A 14,775-nucleotide genomic window follows, 5' to 3' on the forward strand; every position below is an offset into this window, starting at 1 on the left:
GATGGCTCACTCTTCGTTATATTTACCTGTAAGCTACATTTGGAATGCTTTTGTTTCATCCTTTCATTTTCACTTGTTTGCAAATGCATGGACAGACGATGGCGTTACATTCCCTACGTTTGTGGACTGTTTGGATCCTGCTACAGGCGTGGATTGTAAGATAAGATTTACGATAACAATGTGACACAGCTTTATCAAATGTACTGCAAATGTACCGGTAATAAATATTTCTTATCAATTAAATGGCACCTGGGTTTCTTTAGTGTTCTAGTTATTTTCAGAGACGATTACTTCTATTACAGATTAATCACCAAATGGGTGTATATTGGATTGCATATATACGGGTTATGGTTCATTGAGTGTTCTATCTGACGTAGTACTTCACAACACACTTGATTTACAAATTTAACACAACATTAATAATCCATCATCTGCGAGCGACACTTAAAATCAGTGCAGCTGCAGTTCATAATCAATTCATAATGATCATGCAAATACCATAATTATCGTACATCTGGCAACGCTGCAAAAGTTTGTCCCAAGTATTTGGACTGAGAGTTGGGTGCCAGACAGGCGAATAATCGTATTCCTCAAACCTGTCACTTTAAAGTTGTTTATCTAAACAATAAGTGACAGAAAACCCGGATAGCTCGTTAGTCATTCCTCGCTACAAAAATATGCAAGATAACAGGAAAAAAGAAACCGTGAATATTATGAATGCTACAATTGAAACAAGCTAGAGGGACAAATAATACATATTAAGATCTATTATACCTCTATAGCGTAAGAACTCAGGGGAACATAAATAAACTTAGCAAATTGTTTTTTCACGTTTTAGCAAGGGCATACGAATGTGCTCATCTTAGGTTCTACTGTCTTCATATTGTCTTTCTGTAATATTCATTACCTTTTGTTTTTGTACCACAGCTCACAGGTGTCTCATTTATTTCCTTACTCTCTCCACCTTCCTTTCCTGTTAAGGTTGAAACGGGCAAATCCTTATTGCTTCTTCTCCCCGTTTGCAGCTCTTTGTCTTCTGTGCTTTCGAGTAACGTACGATAGAACTAAATCGTGCAACAGTTGATTTAGAAGCTGCAATCTCAAGTCGATCGACAAAAAATGAATTGGCAAATATACAATAGATTAATTTCCAAGCAAAAATGACAAATATTATCTGCAACCAGCGAATGTTTGGCATTGACTTCTCAAAATGTGAGGATTTTCTGTATTATATCATTAGAAACTGGATGTCTTAGGGTTTTGGGCTGATGGGGGGAACAAGATATTTGTAGACATCACCTTGTTTGTTTTAGACCTAAGGATTCATCAATGATAAAAACGACGTTAGATACAACCCTGAATCAACTCTGAAACAATTATCCTGAATTCAGCATTTAATTCGGACGTTTGTGTAATTTGAGAAGATTCTTCAGTTTCAATCATCAATGAGTCCAAAATTGTGTTTTGAGAGGATTTTTATTGCGCATATACGGTTTAAGGTTCATTGTGTGTTCTATGTAACGCGGCACTTCACATCACAGCAGGATTGTAAGAAAAACCACCATATCACCAAACCAATGATTTGTATAGAAGCGGTTACATACTGAACATCAATTCATATGTTTTATAAATGATCTTTTGTCAGATTTGATTATTCACAATTCAAATGCATAACTGTGGATTTTACAATTGCATTCTAAATGGCTTTGACTTTGACATGATACCCAATCAGATGACGCACGCTTTTACTTCACAGACATCACTTCACAAGACAAGAGCTTTTACACTTTTCCCAATATCATTTGTGTTTGTCGTACAAATTTGACACAACATTGATAACCCATCATCTGCGAGCGACACTTCAAATCAGTGCAGCTGCAGTTTTTACGAAGCGCTCCTGAATGCTACTCCAAGTCAGACACATGCAACCGTAAGAATAACTTTAAAAAACACGACAGTCCCCTCTAAATACCACCCTACTCTACGCTGAACTGTACTGCATCGATGGACATACGAAACATATAAATATAATAGGTCAAAGGCCAGCACTAAAACAGAGCGAACACAAGGACACATTATTATACACAGCATAACTTACTTTCTTTTCTTTTTTTTAAAACAGATAACACGCACACACACACACACACACACACACACACACACACACATAGTACATTCATGAATTAAACATACAACATCTCACTTGACATATTAAAGTTTAAAATGACAAAAGAAATTGACTTAAGTAAGGCGATTGTGTATATGTAAATGCAACTTTTACACAATTAGTTAATAATTCTGACAACGATGATAATAATAATAATAATAATAATAATAATAATAATCAGCTTAACAGTTAGTCAAGTTCCAGTTTCTCCTCAATACTCATTTTTCAAATACAATAAAATAAAAAATAAATAAAAATCAACTTAACGTTGCAGTCTGTAAGAAGTAGAATTTTCAGCTTTATTTTGGTCCCTTCAATTTGGAGAGTATGTAAAAAAAAAGGTATGAAAAAGGCTGAGATTCCTACGCATTTCATCTGATGTGGATGTAAACGTGCTTAAATTAAAGCTGAAAGTCCGCACTTTAAACCTCATACTCATTGTGTCATTTAAAAACGTGCGGTACAGGAGCACAGAACCAACACTACAACAAATGTGTCACTTTGTATACACTTACAGACTGCTCCGTTTGTCGCTGTATGCGACAAAAAGAAACCCCAAAGTTGGAATGGATATTTAAAAAAGACGACCATGATTGAAACTTGTAAAAATAAGGACAGTAAAGGAAAGTTAAAAAGTCTAATCACAGCCGCCCGTGATGAGCTTGTGCTCGTCTCTAGTCTCGGTCTTCATTTGGTCGACATCCAGCGCTTTAGTCTTTACAGGTAGGGATACTGGTTGAGTTTTCGTTGGTAAGTAGCAGCGTGGTGGAAAGGCTGCCCTCCCAGCTGCTGCTGCTGCTGTTGGTGGTGGTTGCCGTACTGTCCCGGAGCGGACCCTCCCAGGGCCAGGCTGCCGTTCTTTTGGAGCAGCGCCAGGGAAGAGTACGCTCCGCTCGCCCTGCGGGATGAGTCACCTTGCATCTGGTCCACGGCTTGGGACACAGAGGCCAGAGCGGCAGATGCCGGGTAGGCGTACAGGTTTGGGGTTGAGCTGAAGAGGGTGTTCTCGTGAAGCCGGTAGGAAGAGTGGGACGAGACGGGAGGAGGGTATGTGGGCTGCCGCCTTAGGGAACTACTGCTTCCTGTTTGATCGTGGGATGACGACATCACAGACTGCTGTACCTGAAACAACAGAGAGGGTCATACATACCCACACGTAGAGTGGGCAGTCGTTGACAATGGAATTTTTAGATCTCAACAACCCCACAACACGTCTTACTCCGGCACAGAGGTATCAATGAAATGCGGTAGTCAGGCTGGAGAGTAATAGTAAATATAACCAACAGTAATGTAACAGGTTGAGCAGTAATGGAGTAATGTATATACATAATGAGAACAGATTGTAGGCAGATTTGTAAATAAATATAAAAACATATATACTGTGACATATAAAAAACAACTCCCTATGCAGGTATTAAAATAAATATAAATACTGTGATGTGTACAGGTATAAAAAGGCATAAATAAATATATATGCTAAGAAGTATACAGGTTGTAAACAGTAAGTAATCAGGTAAGTAAGCAGGTGGCACCAGTGCAGTAGAATATGTATGTACAGTACCAATAAGTACAGTATGTCAGTAGTATAAAGTACTAAGATAAGTAGACACATTTCATTTTAGGTGATAATGTTGGTTCTTGGGACAGAACCAGACTCTTTCTGGGTTGAACTTGTTGAGCAGACACAAGCAACATTTGATGCCGTTACCTGACTCAGATTGAGAGGCTGAGACCTGCTGGACGCGGCCCGTTGATGGCGATCGGTGTTGGAATCTCCCGCCCGACTGGACTGCTGAGTCGATCCTTTCTTGGATTTTCCAGAGCCACTTGTAGCTTGATCTACGAGTGCAAAACCAGACAGAATATTGTGAGCACTAAGAAGAAAATGGATTACAGCTGCTTGAAGTAAAATGGATTAGTTCAACCCATCAATCTTAAAGCCTTTCCACAGGCAGCAGACCAGATCCACTCCTTCTGTTGCTTTCACGATAAAGAATAGACACATAATATTTGCAGGCGAGTATTTTGCCTTTCTTGTTGTTTATTTGTCCCACCCCCACTGTGCAAAGGCCTTAAGAGCTGCGCTGATAATTAGTGCACCTAAAATGGATCCACATCTAGTTAATTAAAAACAAAATGAATGTATATGAAGACTAAAGGAACTCTGCCCCTGGAGGACCTGGAGCTGCCGGGGCTTTGTGGGTTGTGCTCTCCCCCGGCTGGCTCTTCACAGAGGGCATGACGATGGCCAAAGACTTGGTGGGCTGTGAGGTCGTCTTGGGGCTCAGGGGGCTGCTGTTGGAGGAGTCGGAGTCATGCACGGTCACACAGCTGATCACGTTGGTCCTCTGGCTTGTTCCAGAGCTACAGGAGAGAATAAGAGAGGCATTCAAATAAACATTTCAGCAAAAACAAAAAGCTATCTCTGTGAGAATTCAAAATTCCACAAAAATGGAAATGAGCTCACCAGGCGGCAGGGAACTTCCGGTCATCGTCGTCTTCTGAGTCGCTGTGGATGGTGATGATGCTGACAGCAGGGCTTGGTGTGTCCGAGATGACGATGGGCTGAGACTGGTCGCCAGCAAAAGCAGAAGCATTGTGGACCACAGTGGTGGCCGACGACACAGGCCTGGAGGGGAAGAAGATGCTCCATCACGCTCTTATTGCAAACGCTAAATCTATTTGAACATTTTAAGCAGCAGAGGTAACCTGCCACCTATTTATGTCGCTTTACTTTACATTAATTCGGCAGAGGCCAAGGTTTTGTTATTTTATATTTTTGTCAAAAGATATCATGCAAAGACCAAAACCAACAATGTGTTAGTCCGTCCCTCAATACATTCCAACATCCCCATGCTGTCTGCCAGCAAGCACTGCGGTTTTTAACTCACTTTAATCAAACAAAAGTAAATAGTCTATTTGTTTGGGACATTTTCAGCAGTGGATTAATCCACATGTTGTGCTCTAGTGAGTATTTACAGTATTTACTGTATTCATAATAATGAAGGAACATGTCACCCAGTGCAACAGTGTGGCTCACTGATGTGTTTTTAATAGTTTTTGAACAATAACAGAGCTCTATGGCACAGAGGACGAAAATATATCAGGCTTTGGCAAGTCAGACACACTTGTTAGTAGATCAATTCAATGTTAGTTTTGGTGTAGCCTTGGGAACCACATTTTTGAGGTAGGTTAAAGCTTCAATGAAAATCGCTGGAGCCCTACTGTCTTCGAACAAGTGGTCAGGAGAAGCCAGGGATCACCACAATTTATAAAAGACCCACCCCCCCCCCCCCCCCCCCCCCCCCCCCCCCACCCCCCCCCCCTGAGATTCTGAGAGGATACCTGGCTTTGCTCTCTGCATGTCGAGCCTTTGACCTCTTTCCCTGTTGGGATCTGGAGTGAGCAGCCCCTGAGTTGTGGCCTTGGGAGGCAGCGTGACGGCCAACACCAGAGTCCTGCTGGCTGAGGCCGTCGTATTGGCTTCCATGACGACCCCTATGAAAAGGAAGGACACGCTTAACTTGCACTTACGTTTTAAACTTTCCATTTCATCGTAATAATAGACCGACCTGAAGCTATGACAGACTGAGTCCCGTCAGACTTAACTCACCTCCAGCCAGAAGCTTGTTGACTGTCGGGTATCGGGGCTCCCATGGATGACTCGGGCACCACTGCCTGCCCGGGGTTGTGGATGGCCATGCCTGGCATCTGCTGCCATGTGGAAGGGATGAGGATCTGCTGTGTGCCTGCTGGCCAGCCCTGCTGTATGCAAACACATGCATACACTTAAATCATAAAATATTGCATTTCAAAAACCTTAAACCTCAGCAGTGAGACATTAAGAAGAGAACAAAGTGCAGTGTCTTGAGCGTGGAGCGTCACCCTGAAAATAAAATGCATCATGAGCACGTTTGTAGACAAACACCAGCATTCCCGTCTCTGTCCCGCACACGGGACATCCAGCAGACCCTAACACCACCATCTCAATCTTGTTTTCAGACTTATTCCTGTACAGAGAGATCTACATTTGTCAAGACTCAGAAGGAAACCTGTTAAAAGACACTTTTCAGTTTTTGGCTGAAAATATGGGTGCCTTTTTTATTCACCTTATATTTTGAGTAATTAAGATACTATGCAGTTAAACGTAATGCTTGTCTAGCCCAGTGTAATAAATGTACATTCCACCACTGACATGGCCCAACCCTAGTGGTCATGAAGTGGTTCCTACCTGAGCCAGCATGCCGGGCTGGATGTGAAGAGACTGGGACGACTGGTTCTGAGGAACTAAGGGTACAGAGTTGTCCATCCTCACTGGATAACCAGAGGGCTTATTGGATGTCTGAAGACCTGCAAGGAAAAGATGGAGGACGAGAAAACATAGAATAAAAGAAATTTAGGGATTATGAAGTTGGCTGCAAAAAACAGCAAAATATCCGTAAAAGGTGTATTTCCTTTAGTGGCTGGTTGGTCAAATCATTAGTCAATATTTTCATTGAAGCTTTCTTACCCTGGATGGTGGGAGGGCAAACTATGAGTGTTTGCTGGAAGGGCTCAGTCTGGGCGCAGAGCTGCGCGGGTCTGGTCTGCAGCGGTACCCCCTGCTGGGTTAGGCCGGGGATGTTTATGGTGGCCTGCTGGTAGAGGCCAGGCTGGTAGTTCAGCAACGGGACGTTACTGCTGAGGGACAGGGACTGGCCTGCCGTCGAGGCCATCTGCAACATAATGTATCACAACATGCAGAAAACATGGTAACCAATGCCAATGAACAATGATACATCTCGCCTGTTTTACAACCATCTGCACATGAATGTTGAGGCTCATTTACATACAGCATTATAGAGAATAAGTATATAGGAATAGCCTATCATCTCTCTGAAGGACTCATTGATAGATGATTGAGTAATAAATTGAGACTGTTTGATAACCAGTAAAAAGATCTTCACAGTATCTTTGAATGCAATAAAAAACAATTGCAGTTGCCTCTGTTACCCAATCATCAAAGTGTACAAAGGGTGTATAAATGAAGATACATTATGGGCAGAGGTGATTTAATTGAAATGAATGATACTGAAACATAACCGTTATTCATTAATGCAGATTGATTTGATTAAATCCTCTGGGCCTTATATATGAAGCCACGAATGATCAGTGGGGCAGTAATAGAGAAACAAGACTCATTAATGGTACAATTTCAGAAATTTCAAATAAAAATGGAAATGCTTGTCTTTGGGGACTCCCACTGTCACATGAAGAAACTGATGAATCAGATTCAATGCGTAGAAATGAGCACATTCACACAGTAGATAAATGAGGTCATCACTTTACAAAGCTACTGACATAAACTGCAACACGTGAGATCAACAAGAGTAACTCATTGAAGCCCACGATGAGGCAGATCAGAGATATTCTCACCTGGTTGTGCTGGTTCAGTTGGCTACTGAAGGTGACAGTGAGGTTGGTGGCTGCACTTGGGGTATTGTTGCTGCCAAACATATTTTTGCCATTCTCAAAGGCGCTGCATCTGCGTTTGCATATATCCATATTTTGAAAGCAGGACTTCACACTGTAAAATTAAAAATGAAAAAAAAATCGTTAAAAAGGGAACAAAGATGGAATCCTGAAAACTCACTGTGATGCTGAACCACAGCCACCGCAATCATTACGGTCTCGGTCCTGAACTTACTGCGAGCTGTGAGGGAAGTGCAGCAGGTGTGTCATGGTGACAAAGGGGTGGTTCAGCGTCTTAATGGGCGTGATCCGCTTGTCTGCGTCTAGCGTCAGCATCTTCTTCAGCAGGTCTATGAACTCCCGCCGGTCAGCCTTCTCTGCCAAGATGTCCGTCCCCTCCAGGTTTGTCATGTTCACCTGCAGAACGACAGGAAGTCTGGGTTTGTCAAAACTGCTTCCTGGTGCACCCAACGACATCGCATCAAAATGTACCCAACAGTAAAAGTGCAGACTGACACACCCTTGAATTATTTGCCTACACACACAGTTGTCCCACCTTGTAGCCCTTTAAATGACCAGTTCTACCAACAATATGGCTGTAAACTGCAGGAGCTTATCTGAAATGAAACGGCTCCGTCCTCACCTGCATCATATCATCTAGACAGTTGAAGATGTATTTCCTTGCCTCCTTTGACTTGATGCCCATCTCTGCCTCGTGCTCTGCAGTTGTCTGCAGAAAAATAATAACAGCAAAGCCTCAGTATACATACGACCGCATGTTAGGGCCACTGTGGATAAAAAAGAAATAAGAGATGCACCGATTGCAATTTTCTTGGCCTATCTATATTTTCGAAATTTGTTAAAAGTCTGACCTGCCGATTCAGATTGTTTTTTGTAAGGACTATAATTGACAGCAAAGCTCCAGGCTTTTTTCAGCACCGTCCTAAAAAATAATTTGAATCGTCCCAAAGAATTGGCATCGAAACACTTGAATGATTAGGATTTAAAACTATTGTATTTTTTTTTTTTCTCTCAAATACTTGCTTTGAATCTTGGCCGATCTGCTGAAAAACTGCCGGTTTCAGTAGCCAATCGATCTATGCAGGGTAATATTTAGAGAATAAAATGAACGTAAATTTCACAGTAACATTTGTGAGTTTTTGACAATAAAAAAGGAACCACATTGCTTCACTTTGCAAGCTTCATCAACCTCATCACACCACAGATGTCGCCGTTAACCGTGTAATATGCCTAGAGTGGAAAACCTAATCTAATTATATTTTGCAATCAATAGTATATATATATATATATATATAAATACACACACACACACACACACACACACACACATATATAATTATTTGTATCGGCCCTAGTATAACAACATAGTATACAGTCTGTAGTGTAGATACGCTTGATGACAGAAACAGTCTCAGGAACGTTCATCTCTGTGGAGTCACGTACTTTGAGTCTCCAGAGCGGGTAGCTCGAGTCGGGGCCTCTGTTGAAAAAGCGGCTGGTCTTGGTTCCGGCACTCAGCAGGTACTCTGCAGGAAGGCCCTGTGTCTGGGAGATGTAACGAATCTGAGAGAGACAATTGAAAAGGAAAAAAGTCAGTTGATCGCCTGAGACAGCATGTGACCTATACTTGTGCTCAGGAGCAGTTTATACAGTTAACATCATGAGAGCCGATTGTGTCAGCCACTGAAGGAGATCTTGTTGGTTTACACAAAAACATGCAAACATTGTAGTTACTATTTCAGTAAACTGTCACGTGTCCACAAACATGTTTTGTGATTGTTAAATTATTCAAATCGGTGACAAAAGATGTATTAGTACTGAAACACGCTAACAGGCTGTTGATTGACGAAAGAAAGTGCACTTTAGAGTAGATATATTGGTGAGCGTGCTGTCGCTGACCTGATCATACTCTGAGGCACCAGGATAAAGGGGCCATCCCAGAAACAGCTCAGCAATGACACATCCCAATGACCACATGTCGATCGCCTCACAGAAAGGAAGGCCCAGAATGATCTCTGGAGCTCTGCAAGCACATCATAACATACAAACGACAGCACCACAGCAGGTCACGTACACGTTAATCAAAGCTCTTACTTTACAGTTGAGGCGGACGTACTCACCTGTAGTATCGTGACTGCAGGTAGGTGGAGCAAACCGCCTTGGACACGTGGCTGGCGGAGCCAAAATCAATGACTTTCACTCTGTACGGCTGCCTCAAAGGGTCTACTAACATGATGTTTTCAGGCTTCAGGTCGGCGTGGATCAAACCCAGGCTCTTGAGCTTCATCAGTGCCGTGGCGACCTGTTGCAGAATCGGCCGTATGCACTTGAGCAGCAGCGGACTGAACTTGCTGTGCTTCAGGAAGTCGTAAAGGTTCTGCTCCAGCATCTCGAACACAAGGCACGTGTGGTTCTTGTGCTGGAAACACTCGTATGAGCGGACAAAGTTGAACTCATCGGCATTCTCTGTGCTCAGCCGGCTTAGGATACTCACCTACAGGGAGGAAGATGAAGATATTGTGATCATTAACAGATAAATAATGAAGAAAACACCGTGTTTCTTTTCTTTTGAACCCTTTGAACCCTAGGCTTTTATTACTTAGGTTACACAACATTTATTCACAAACTTTAAGCAGAGTCACAACATATCTTAGCCAGGAATGCTTTTCAGAATAAGTTGGGCTGAACTTGATTGAGGACAGTTTTGTAAAGCTGTTTGTAAAAGTTTTTTGACTGTAGGTCCACAGGTTTTCAACACAAGCTAGACAACTCCATATGAACGGATAGAGGAGAGTGTCGGTGCTCCAGGGACAACAACAACTGTATTGAAAGGACTCTCTGAGCTTAGTACTGTCAAATGAAAACATATCGATTATGCAAAACAAGAAAAGTTCAGATCAGCTTTCTGTATATCCACTCTGTGGAGTTTTTACCAACATACTCACTTCAATTTGACCTTGCCGAGCATAAGACGGATGGTTCTTCAAGATCTTAATTGCCACTATCTCGTTTGTTCCCCGCTTCCAGCATTTTGCCACCTGGCCAAAGGTGCCGCGTCCCAGAAACTCGAGCACCTCGTAGCTGTTGGACATTGAGCACAGAATCTCATGCTGGACCAGCTGGTAGTCTCCCTCGCTGTGGGAGTTGCTGCTCTTGGTGGTAGAAGTGGAATGAGCTATGGACTGAGCTGTGGCGGTTCCCCCTCCTCCACCACCAGTGCGGTTTGAGACCACGGGGGCCGAGAGCTCCTCCAGGATCTGAACGCTGTCGCTGCTGTCCACCTCCTCGCTCTTCCGCTTCAAGCTGTACTGCTTGTGGTAGAGGTCGCACGGCTGGGAGGAGGACTCTGCATCCTTGACACGACGGCTGGAGGAGGAAGATGAGGAAGAGGAGGGTCCACGAACGCTGCCCGTGCTGTCTGCCGCCCGCACCACCGTCTGCTCCCTGGAGCCGGCCGTCGGTGGGTGCACCTGGTTGGAGTTGTACACTGGGTTGAAGTTGGAGCCAGAAGCGGAGGGTGCAGCTCCCTGGGTGGGGCTCTGCTGGTAGTAAGCATTGTCTCCCAGCTGGTTGGACACGTCCCAGGCGGTGTTCTCAACTTTGAGCCTCTTTGAACGAGAGCAGGCACTGGAGGACACGGAGGGAGAGGAGAACACCTGGAGCTGCGACGCCATGTCTGCAGATTAAAGATCAGCCGCAACCATCATTATGACATCTAAAAAAACAAACATAAACGAGACGTTGTTATGGGTGGACTTAAGAGTTTGTCCTTTACTGAGGATGATGCAAACAAGAGGTGAAATGGATCTAGACCTGCAACAATTAAGTTGAATAATCGAGTAGTCAATCGACAGAAAATCAATCAGTAGTTCTATTCTAATTCACTTGTTTTGAATATTTGTTCATACATTTTCTCTGTGTGTAGCATGGAGGGGGCTGCAACTACATTACATTGTGCAATCCTGTATTAAATAATAACAATTAGGTTATTATTCTTTTGAGGTAAAAACTATTTGAAATAATACTTTTGGTGTCCTAATTAAACTGATTATGTTTAAAATAGCCAGTTTGGAGCAAAAAAGCATAGATATAACAGCTATTTCTAACCTTTCAAAGAGTAGAATATTGTGGAGCCAGATCAACTAATTAAGTAATTGATTAATCAATTAACTAGTGTTAACTGTCTCAGCTCTAGACTAATGACCCTTATCTCTCGAGCCGAAAAACACACCATTACACGCCTGTGTCGGTTCATTGATACGTGTCCTTCCACCTTGTCTACCTGCTATGTGGCCCACCTTGATCACACATTAGGGTCAAGGTTTTTGCTTTTGGCCCCTGTCCCTTCAACTGTCCCCTGAACGCCACAGGTAACTGCAGTCCGGCGTGGTAGTACCGACGCTTCGCCCGATTCACGAGTGACAATACCTGTATTTGATGAGTGAACACACCGACGCCGATCTGACATCTAAGGCCTCATCATCACCATCACGTCCTCACCGGGCTCTGTGTGCTGCTGCAGCGGATCAGCTGGAGCCGTTAGCCGCCTGCTGCAGCAGGATGGATGAGGGCTGAGCTAACAGCGAGCTATCCGAGTCACATCTGACTCGAAGTCGCAAGTCACATCGCGTGTCAAGCGAGCAAAATGTGCACCATGTCACTGGAAATGTCAGATAGCATCATAATGAGCACGTTCGCCTCTACAGGGCTCCATCTACACCACGGTCTGTCCGCTCGCCGTACTTTGTACCGAGACGACGTAACGGTGAGACGACACGGACGTCAACGGACGCGGCGGTAGAGCCAAAGATCGTCTATTATTCACTGTTACATGTTTCACTCATTACTTACACACTGTAGCACCGTTTAAACCTATTTTAATAAAAGGGGAATCAGTAGATGAGGCTGTTGTGGAATCAAGTTGCTATATTTGTTACAAGTACGTGGAATTTTGAGGTACTTTGAGGTAATTGAACTAAGGATATTTCCATTGTATGCTACTTTGTACTATGCTACTTTGTAACAGCTACATCAGAGGGCAAGTTGTGGAAGGGTTAAAGTATTAAAAGCATTTAAAGTCTTACTAAAGTAAAAGTGCAAAAGTAGCGTCAAAATATATTTAAAGTACCAAAAGTCATTATGCAGAATCATTTTAGAATAATGGATATTATACTATTGGATGATAATGATACATACATAATATTGCAAGTAATGTATCTCTGAGCATTTCAATCATTACAACTCTCATGAACATGATCATTGAAATGCACACTTGTTCATACTTGAGATTTGATATTTTGGGCTACATACATCACTTATTATATGCATCCATATGCAACTCACCGAGAAGGATCCTTAACTGTTAATATGTTTGGCATTGTGTATATTTTGTGTATTCTTATTGATTTGATTGTGTTTTTGCACTCTATATATTTGCACTCTTTACCATGTTCTGCAAATGCTGCACAACAATATCCCTCTGGAGGAATAAAGTTATATATTTTTTGACATATAATATAATAAGGTGTTGTGTGTGTGTATTAAATCTGGATTTTCATAACTATCACCTGACTTTAAAACAGTATATGTCTTCCTGCACGAGAAGTAAAACAGGGTTTTTTGACTCACTGGTCTCATCTTTTAACACTGGTGGGCGCTGTTGTTTAAGCTACATGGAGATGTGATGCAGATATGAGGCAAAACTTAACAGAGAACTCTTACTGCATGTGTGAAAACACAGACCATGTTTTATTTTTCATTCATCTTTCATCTGCATTCCTGTTCATTCAGATATATTAGCATTTGTTTGCTTCTACAGCATGTACACAGTGACATAAGCACTGCATTTCATAGTGGTACTGCAAAGTACATTTAAACAAAACATTATGAAGACTAGACCAGCATAGTCGATGCAAAAAAACGAAAATAACTGAAATAAACGAAATAAACTGCTCATCATGAGAAATAACACTCTGATTTCAAGGTTGATGATGATGAGTAACAATGATATGACACTCCTTACAACGTAGCTGAATTCAAGTTTAGGTATGAAATATAATGGGAATAAATGCATACATTACACACACGCACAGAAGAGTGTATTTATATATAATAATAAAAAACTCCTTCAATGAATCAGACATGTTGATCAGATAATGAAACCGATGCAGCAAACAAATGATTTATACCAAAAAACAAACGAACAAAGAGAATAAACAACACAAGTGCTTGGCATTTTATCCAAAAGGTTTCATTCAACACTGTATAAAAGCAATGCTAGATTTATTCTAATAAAAAACATTGAAGAGGGCAAGACCAGCAAATCCTCATTTCAAAATAAAAGGTGGATCTAAAAACAGCACAAGACTTCTGCAGATATAATGCAGCTATTGTAAAAAAAAAAAAAAAAATGATAATGAATAACAGCATACGAAATTGCAATAGTTTCTTCACTTAAATGCACTTTAGAGGTGGATTTTTCTGTGGAATAAAACAGAAAAATTAATATTTCGAAATATGATCCATTTTCTATCAGGTAGGTTTAATTGTGATGTTGAACTGCAACCCCAAATGTGACTCCATATATATGGAAAGTGGCTGTTGCACTTTTCAAGTACACAATCTTGCTCCTCTCCAGACACTTCTTGGCGGACTACCTGAAAGAGTGTCGGAAATGCACACTCCTTCGTTTCAGCTTCTCCGGGTTGTGGGATGCCATGTGGGAAAATTCTCGGAATATGTCAAGGTATGTGGCGTCTCCTGATGAAGAAAGAAAGAAAGGAAAAATATTAATGCCACTTGAGCAAAACATCCTTTTATATAAAAGTTATCAATACAAGCAACAGAAAGCAGAGGAGTTAAGAAAAAGCCCCATGCATGAAAGGAAGGGTGAAAAAAAAGGGCCGAGGCACCATGAAGCTTTCCTCTTTCAACTTTCCTAAATTCTGAGCCTTTACTTTTCTCGTGGCCATGGTAACCGCTGAATCCACAGGCATAACAAAAGCAGTTGAGCTCTTTTGTGTCCCACGAGAGCTTCCAGGCTTGGCTAATTAAAAAAAAGGGGGGAATGAACATTCCTTGCTTTCCCTGTTTATGTGATGTGTGAGTGTGAGAAAGAGAAGGAGAGATCACTGAGT

At 42.0% G+C, this 14,775-nt stretch overlaps 2 protein-coding genes across 3 annotated transcripts in view; both read right to left on the reverse strand.

Moving 5' to 3' along the window:
* Nucleotides 1–2,884: 2,884 nt before the first annotated feature.
* On the reverse strand, nt 2,885–11,315 carry hipk1a (homeodomain interacting protein kinase 1a; the record flags this gene model as incomplete). Its single annotated transcript, XM_079183276.1, has 15 exons — nt 10,585–11,315; nt 9,760–10,133; nt 9,539–9,662; nt 9,083–9,202; nt 8,262–8,348; nt 7,854–8,035; nt 7,583–7,733; nt 6,678–6,882; nt 6,399–6,517; nt 5,781–5,932; nt 5,513–5,665; nt 4,635–4,796; nt 4,347–4,531; nt 3,876–4,006; nt 2,885–3,289 (listed from the first exon to the last, which is right to left on the reverse strand). The coding sequence occupies exons 1-15, from the start codon at nt 11,311–11,313 to the stop codon at nt 2,885–2,887; spliced, it is 3,279 nt and encodes a 1,092-aa protein (XP_079039402.1). The 5' UTR covers nt 11,314–11,315.
* A 2,182-nt stretch (nt 11,316–13,497) lies between these two features.
* acap3a (ArfGAP with coiled-coil, ankyrin repeat and PH domains 3a) overlaps nt 13,498–14,775 on the reverse strand; it is a gene marked incomplete at its 5' end in the record, with an annotated part of 61,561 nt that continues 60,283 nt past the window's right edge. For both annotated transcript variants that reach the window (XM_079179215.1, XM_079179214.1), the window contains one exon: nt 13,498–14,398. In XM_079179215.1, coding sequence (XP_079035341.1) covers nt 14,292–14,398 — 107 coding nt within the window. In that variant the 3' untranslated portion in view covers nt 13,498–14,291. The remainder of the gene's footprint in view (nt 14,399–14,775) is intronic.

This window comes from Pholis gunnellus (genome assembly GCF_910591455.1).
Source record: "Pholis gunnellus genome assembly, chromosome: 2".
NCBI lineage: Eukaryota > Metazoa > Chordata > Actinopteri > Perciformes > Pholidae > Pholis > Pholis gunnellus.